Source organism: Adelges cooleyi, unplaced genomic scaffold (assembly GCF_023614345.1).
Source record: "Adelges cooleyi isolate 19-005CV unplaced genomic scaffold, UGA_ACOO_1.1 ACOO_flye_CR_arks_rails_tigmint_CR_PRNA_543, whole genome shotgun sequence".
In the NCBI taxonomy this organism is placed as follows: domain Eukaryota; kingdom Metazoa; phylum Arthropoda; class Insecta; order Hemiptera; family Adelgidae; genus Adelges; species Adelges cooleyi.
The window spans coordinates 2,133-10,811 of record NW_026096234.1 but is presented as its reverse complement, the minus strand read 5'-3'; the positions used below and the strand labels follow the sequence as shown (position 1 = coordinate 10,811).

The following is an 8,679-nucleotide window of genomic DNA, read 5'->3' as shown; positions in this document are numbered from 1 at the left end:
AATAATTTTGATAGTGGTTTGTATTGATATTATGTAAATTCTAAGATTAAGGGTTTTTGCTGAATTATTACTATATTATATTTACATAAGAATATTTTTCGGGAGTGCTATAATTACGGGTAATCGGTTTTATATTTTATGTTTAATAATTGTTTACATAGTTGTATAATTTTACACATATATTTGAATTTAATGCTATCAGATGTACAACGGTATTAAGCCGTAATAATAAATAATATAACATACGATAACTAAATGTTTTTTTTTTTTGTCATTTCATAAAACGATTAAATAAGTAGTGTAATACCATCAAAATGATGTGTTTATTTTGAAATCAATATAAATATGCAAATTAAAAATTAAAAACCGCCATATGATGTTTAGGAAATATTAACACATTCAGTTTGTTGTTTCGGAACTGACGACATTATAGTCGATACAGATCGCATAGCTCCAATTAAAAAATAATAAAAGCAGCACAGTTTTTATTAAACGCTCTAAATCGACAATTTTACTATGTAATTTATTTAATTTTAATATAGCTTACAATTTCTTCAAAAAAATTCTGAAAAACGGCGGTTTCCACCCTTAACTAAATAGGTGATATAATGTTTAGTAATCACCATTATGGTTGAAAGCTTAATCTATTTTAAAAATCAACTTAAATACCTGTCTATAGTTTTATTACTACTATACATCCTGTGTACTCTCCAAACGATGGCGCTGCAGACACGTTTTGTTCCTATCACATAACATGATAATACAACAATACGTTTTTCGACATTCCTGAAAAAAAATGATTATTTTCGTTGTTACAGTTTTGATATAGGTTATGCTATATAATTATATTTTTACTTAATTTATTATTTTATTGAAAATATAGAACACCTTGAACATAATATTATGTATTTATGATACAAAAGATAAAATGAATTGTTGTATCTCAAAATCGACTGAATAACGCATTACATAATTTGATTTTATCGATAAAAAAAATATTAAAAGACATTTCCGAAGAAATCATTGAACTTTGTTACGAAAAAAAATGTTTTATATGGCGTGAATATAAAATTAATGATTATTGTTTATTTATCAACCAGGTGATTTTTAATTTACCGTTGCTAAGTAACTTATTGGCCGTGTATGACGAACAAACGTGGCAACGTTTTAAATTAATGACTACCCAATACACATAAAATTCAATATATTTTATTATCAGGTTAAACTATTTGTATTTTAAGTGTATTAAATTTGTATCGACTCATTAACTTGTGTATTAATTTCTCACCAAAGCTCAAAAAACGTTAGAATATAATACTATTACCACAACATAACATAAAATTCTTCAAAGTACACATATTTTTTTGAAATTTTAAAATTAATACATGGTGAATTCAATTTTACATTCAACAATAAACAATAGGCAACTGTAATGTCATGCATAATAATAATAAACTTTGTTTACTTTTATTTCCATGATTTTAAAATGCATCACCAATATTATCATATGTTTTACCTGTACTGTGTACGTTTAGACATACAGTTTTGAGTTACTTCCCTAACCCACACATATAACTTGCTTACAAGTCAAAAAACATGACAGATGACTCCAACATCCACTTTGTTCTGTCATAAGATGCATTAGGGATAAATAAAAATAAACAAATAAATTAAATATAAATAAATATAAATTTAATTGAATCAGCAATACTGAAGCTAGTAAATACTAAATAGCAAGTCACTTTCCAAGCTGAACAAAACCTCGGCTAGCACTCATAACCTTATTAAATAATAACACTTTAAAAAAAAAACCGATCATCAATATACAAAATTATTTTAGTTTTTTTGCAAAAAAAAGTTTCTGGTCAAATCGACATTCTATCAACTGTGACTTAATAAAATCAATATTGAGTTATTTGTAAAGCCTAGCAGATAACAGAGAAGATTGGTTGAAGCGACAAGGCGAAGCCCTTAGACAATAAAAAAAACCTAACCTTCGGCGACTGTACAAGGCTCCAATAGGGCCTACTCCCGGTCAAGATGTCATAAGCTAAAAAAAAAAAAATCTGAAATCTAAAATGCGCACAATAAAATTAATATTACACTTAATAATTCTTATTAATAAGTGTAATATTTTCACAAGTTACAACCAGAATAAAAAGAAGCATTTTTCAAGACGATATAAAATAATATGTGAAATAAACCATCAAGACGGGGACCCGTTTAGCGGATCGCGCATCAAATTAAAAAAAAAAAGAGAGATAAGTAGGACTGTAGCACCGAATTTTTTCTTCGTTTAATATGTTATGCCTACCAATGATTTTTAACTCGTGACAAATTTTCAACTTAAATGTCTTAAAATTACGGCTAACCCCCTCCCCCCTAAAAAACAAAAAAACTGGCATCCCTCGCCCTCAGGGGGATGGCAATTTGGTATAATTTAAATTTGAGACTATTGGCGTGGGAGGGGGGGGGCATACCAAATAAATATTCTCTGTAATTTGAACTGGATCCGACTCTTTTTCTCGAAATTATAGCTTGTAAAAGTCCAAACATTATAATTCTAATGGTTTTTTTTTCAAATTTTAACTGTGAAGAAGTAAGCTTTTTCAACTTTTACCTCTCCCCCCCCCAGAGTAGTCAATCAGATAAAACCCACATCATAGTAAAACCAATAGCGTCGCTGCTCCGCATAGAAGCTAAAAATGTATACAGTTTTTGTGCCGGTAAAATGTTATATTGAGAAATAATTTAAAGTATTACAAATATATATGAAATGGGATATGGTTAAACTTTATAAATATATTTGAGATTAAAAATTCCGTGGGACAGAGGCCTCTAAGTCTTAGTACAATCTCAGTTCTAATGCATAAGCAGCAAACAATCGTGCACGCGTATTGTTCAAATAATTACATGTTTTTGTTTAAAACAAAAAAAAATCAAAGTTACCTATGTACGAATTTACAATAATATGTTGTTTCCATTAGAAAATATACAGGTTTAGAGGCCTCTTAACGGTATCAAGGTGGATTTTGTTCGGTTACTTTAAACACGGCCTATGTATCAATTCTGATAGCTTAACAACACGAAGAAAATTTAAAATGTACTTTAAATGTACAAAACAAAAAAACGGGTACCATCTTTCCCTTGAAGGAAACACATTGGAACATGATTATGTATTGTGGCCTTCCACTTCCCTAAACTAAACTACCAGGAGACTATCGGCCAAATTGTTTGTTTCCGCCATGCTCCGTCCCCACTATGCCCCAACCCCACTGTACTGGCTTTTTGCAAACTATATTGTACACAACTCAAAGCAAATTGGAATTAAAACTTCGGTGTTTTTTTTATACACAGAAAATTGTTAAAACATAATGTTTGTAACATAATGCCCGGCGGCTTTTAAAATAATACATTTGTATATTATATGAATAATAACTATTGAACGTTATAAAAAAAAAAATATGAAGGCAACGTATTCGGTTAAAGAAAATAACACTGCTAGGTGTTTTTAGCCAGGTAACATTCGGCATCATGCGAAACAATTGAGTATACATGCGTATTTTGCGCGATTTTTATACATTGGTGTGTCTTGGCACAAATAAAATTGTTTTTTAAATATTCATACCGAATTTAAGTTACAAGTTTGAAAACTATACAAAAAACTAGCCGCCAGCGGGTGACGGTGTGCACAGTATTTTCAGGGTGGTCACAGATTCCAAAGGGGGCCTAGCTATGCCATTAACACAACTGAATATATAAGCAGAAATTAGCAAAATTCATAAACATTTTCTTATGATATTTTCCATGTTACAAGGAAACCTGTTATTTTCTATTGGTTCTCGTTTTATCGATTTCAATTGTTATAATCTATTTGAAATATTACATCGGACAACTTTGAACATACATTGTGTAAGTCGTACAATAGTACGAATAAATCAAAAATGTTCGACCGGAATTTGTAACGGTTACAGGGATATTTTTTGAGATAAACCAATAGTAATATTGTAAATACAAAAAATTAAGCATCGATAGTATTTTATGGAAAAAAACATTCCAGAATCTTAATTTCCGCACAAATATAAATATATAAATATATATATATTTTTTCCGTATTTCTAATTTCCGTGACAATATTTTCCGGGATTTTACCGCCTCCCCTGTGAGCGACGTGAAATATAAAACAATGAATGGTTCCTAGAACTAAAAGATGTCATCCTAATCGATATCTCTCTGAACAGTCCAAAAGACCATATTTTACTAATTTATAAACGAAAGAGTTATCCAAATATTTGCACCTGTGATCTAAACTGTTGAGACCTAGATGGCATCTTAATGAGCAATTAGAGTAGTTTATTGTATTTAATTTATGATAGAAGTACCTAAAAAAGATATTCTGCACTTTTTACAATTTGTTAATTAAACCTGATCGGGTGGGGTTCCGTAATATTCATCCGTATTCTAAGTTAGAGCGAACAAACGAACAAAATAACATTTTCCAACATATTGAATCATTAAATTCTCAGCAATTCCTATGTATAAAACCTAACAATCTCATTTAGCTATCATAAGTAGAAATATTTTTTTCATTTAAGTAAAGATCGTTAGATATTAATGTTCCTAAATCTTTATCTAGGGATGCTCTCATTAGGGACAGACTGTTTAAAAAATAATCAAATAGTATTTGGGTTTTGTTCCGGGTAAAGGTAGTTCATTGTCGTTAACTAAAATTAAGGGTGAATAATAGCATTTTTTATTAAACTAAAAAAATTTATTTTATTTTTTTATAATGTATGTGATTTTGGGGAATACATTTTAGCTTCGATGCGACAGCAAGAAGTTATTAGTTCTAATATGATGTGGTTTTTTTCTGTATGGACCGAGTTACTCGTATTTCACTCTATGGATCCGAAATCGTATGCAGACGGTACTTTGGTGGGTCAATAAAAAAAAAAATGTTAACTTGATATATGACTCAGAAACTTGGATTGAAATTTGTTGCGATCACTTTGTGACCTTCGGGTTTTCCTTGACTGGTAGTATGCAGTATTCGTCTACGAACGGTCTTAACCAAAGCTGATTCATTCTATTAATAGACCTCATCAATTTTAACACAAATGGATTACCTTTTGACTTGTACTCGACATCAAATTCACCGATATAAGTTGGAAAGTGGAGTTCAACATTTAAGGAGGATATAGATTCGTCCCGTTTCGATAAATAAGAAAACCCTTGTTTTAATATAAGATACGACTGTTAAATTTGCTTTTGTTATTTTGATAAAACGATTGAATAAATATTGGGAAAAAATTACGTTGGAAATATCAATATTTCCCTAGAATCTGAGTGTGTTGCCTCGTATGAAACACCCTGTGTAGAAATAAAAAATATCTTGTTAACGTATTTCACATAAGTAATATGCAGTATTCTCCTAGTTGTTATTGTTTGTACAATTGTACTGATGAGTGGAAAACGACTCTAATTACATGCTGTGTAAAGAAAATATAACGAAAAACAACCTTAAGTCGAATCGAATTTTACTGTTCATCCGACTTTAGTATCGAAGACTTACCTCTGGTAAGTACAATTAAGTGTATGAAAAAAAAAAAAACATTATGCATTTCAAAAGTGCTGTTATTCTTTTTGCGTTGTACTTCGTGACCGCGGCACAGGTAAAGCCGCATAAATAAAATTGTCGGCAGTTAATTGTATGTATTATTATTTTTTGTACTTATGATATTTTATAGAGCGTCGCACTCAACGAGATTCAACTTGACGAAATTCGTCTTTTATTCAGAACATACGAAAATGGTATATATAACATTTCCAAGGATGATATCGTATCTATGGGAGAAAGTATTGGCATGAATAATATTTCAGATTTCGTATACAAACAAGGTAATAAAGTATCTCTTTAATAGGTTTTTAAATTTTTTGGTTGTAATCAAATGTTAGTTAAAAAAAAAATATTCTCTGTTTTCCAGTACTTGACAATTTTTTTTTTTAATTAACACACTCGTTTTAGCTAGCTTTATTGAAAATTGTTTATATTTTTTTAAATTTCAATTATAGGCGTGGCAAACGCTATACAATTACTAGATCTTTTGGTATTTCTGGCCAACAACGATAAAAAAACTGACGACATTAAGGTAATAATGCAAAAAAAAAAAAAATAGAAAATAGAAAATTGTCAAACTAATTGGATTTTCTTATTCCCATACACGTCTTTTGCATAGAAATCAAGTTTATTGCCCTACGAAGTAAAATTTTACGTGGACCTGTTCAGCAAAAAAGACCGAGAGGGCAATAAGGATGGTCTTCTTGGCTACGACGAGGTAATGGAAGTCATTGACGCTTTAGATCTAGAAAATTGGACAAGTTTTGATTATTCAAAATCGGCCCTACAGTGTTTAAAAAACGGATTTGAAATAAGTATTATTGAGTTAACGACGTTGCTATTGTGTTGCCAAAGTTGATAATTGAAATTCATTTTTAAAGATAAAAAAATTAACGCCTCGGATTTCTTACATCGCATTTGGGAAGTAAAACCTGAAGTAGGTGTTTATTTGTGGTACAAAAAATATCAAATTCCATACACTCAATACTTACATTATTTGTGTACTTGCACTTAGGGCACAGGTCTAGACCGGAAGCAGGTTGAGGACCTGATGACGTTACATAATGATAACAAAATTGACGGTCACATTAACCCTGTGGGAATAATGAAATTTTTAAAAAAGTTATCTATATTTAAAAAAGACTACGAAGGCCAATTGGCTTTTGATCCTAAGCGTAAGAATAAACTTTTGATATTATCTCGTTTTTTATTATTATCATTCTGTGTAGAGTTGGCAAACTAACTATTTATCAATATGGAGCAATAAGTAAAAAACTTCTTTTGTAATTTTTTTTTTTATATCGTTTTAAATTATGTTTTCGTTCGTAATATTTTATTTGTTATTTATGAAATAATTATAATTCGAATGAGTTTTATTCCATTTCTATTTTGTTTTTATAAAACGGTGTCCCAACTCTGATTCTATGAATATATATATTTTTAAAAAACAAATAATAAATGTATTCAATATTCGTATTACAGGAAAGGCTGCTTTGGAGTTGCAAGATCTGTTGATGCTTTCAGCAGAATACAGCAATGAGGAAAAAGTAACACTAATAATTTTATTACGATTGCGTGTTCTATGCTGTATGAGAACGCACCCAACCATTTATATAATGATTTAAGGGTTAAACTTTAGGTATACCAATTATTACAGCAATGAGCGACGTTTATTGGTTATAGTTTTTGTTGTTGTAAGGCTGTCACAGTTGTTTCTATAGAAAAATATAAAAAATTTTTCCCATTAATATAGTTTTGGGTGGATAAAAGCGTCAAAAACTTAGACATTTAACTCGATTATTTTTTAATGATTTATTAAAAAAAAATTATTGGATCCACCAAAATTTTTCCATAGATAATATTATACACTTTAATGTGTAATGTAGACGATTAGATGTGTACAATGTGTACTAACAATTAGGAGCGTTCTCCTGTGCACTACATAACCTCGAGAAGCACTAAATGAATTATTTTGTTGATTTCTCAGGTTGGTACCGTCTATACTACCCCTTCAGTTAGACAGGGTTTATCGGATTTCTCTATCCAAGACGTCAACAAAGACGGTCTGCTCGACAACGACGAAGTTATGGAAATTGCAAACCACTACGTGTCTACCTCGATAACAAAAGAGAACATTGTCTCTTTCATGATCAAACACGATGCCAATAGTAAATAGCAAATTATTGTGTTACCAAAAATCAGTTAAATTATTTTAAACATCTTACATGGTGAGGACGAGCATAGAGTAGGCATCTATACACTAATATTTAGCATACAATATAGGAGTGAACGCTTGTGGAAAATAGTATTTGAATAAATAACACAATACGAATAAATTAAATGATTAGACACACTATACTATTGTTAAACACTTAAAGTAATTACAATAATAGTTTATAATATTTCTGTTTAGTAATTTTCATGATTTTGACGTAGGTGACGGGCAAGAAGTGATTTTATATGACTATTATACAAAGCATCGTCGGATAAAGATTGCTTAATGTTTCCTCAATAAATATGATAACCTATAGACGATATAATTAACTTCTAACCAAAAAAAATTTTACTGTTTAGAAGACCAACGTTTGGACCTAGCGGAGTTCTTCATGGCGCTATTTAAGGAGGGTGTTAATTTGTCATCATACGATGCAAATGATGAAAAAAGTGTACATCTATACAAACCGTATAAATTTAGTTTGATATGAAACCGATATAGGTTTGTACAGATATTCGTTTAAATTGTTAAGTTTAAAGTGTTGTTTTTTTTTTTTGATTATTAAATATTATATATTTATACGGTTGTTAAATTTGTTTTTGTCATTTCATAAAACGGTTAATAAATAATGGAATACAGTAAAAATTATGTTTTTTTATCGAAATCATTATAATCAACTATCGTAGGCCTGGCAAGCTATCTATCTATGAAAATACATTAGTATTGGGTGAAATATTAACTGAAAATGTACAAAAAAGAATTAAGAATTTGATTAAGTCTTACTTTTCTAAGAATTGTATTGTTTTTTATTTGTATCTATGTTACTGTACAAAATTATAAAATTATC

General features: G+C 29.8%; 1 protein-coding gene across 1 annotated transcript; it reads left to right on the top strand.

The window, feature by feature from the left end:
- Positions 1-5,581: 5,581 nt before the first annotated feature.
- LOC126842527 (uncharacterized) lies at positions 5,582-8,365 on the top strand. The gene is made up of 9 exons (XM_050579539.1): positions 5,582-5,672; positions 5,748-5,898; positions 6,073-6,149; positions 6,237-6,432; positions 6,499-6,554; positions 6,633-6,792; positions 7,100-7,164; positions 7,605-7,785; positions 8,192-8,365. Exons 1-9 carry the CDS (start codon positions 5,616-5,618, stop codon positions 8,320-8,322), a joined length of 1,074 nt encoding a protein of 357 aa, XP_050435496.1. The 5' UTR covers positions 5,582-5,615; the 3' UTR covers positions 8,323-8,365.
- The last annotated feature ends 314 nt before the right edge of the window (positions 8,366-8,679 follow it).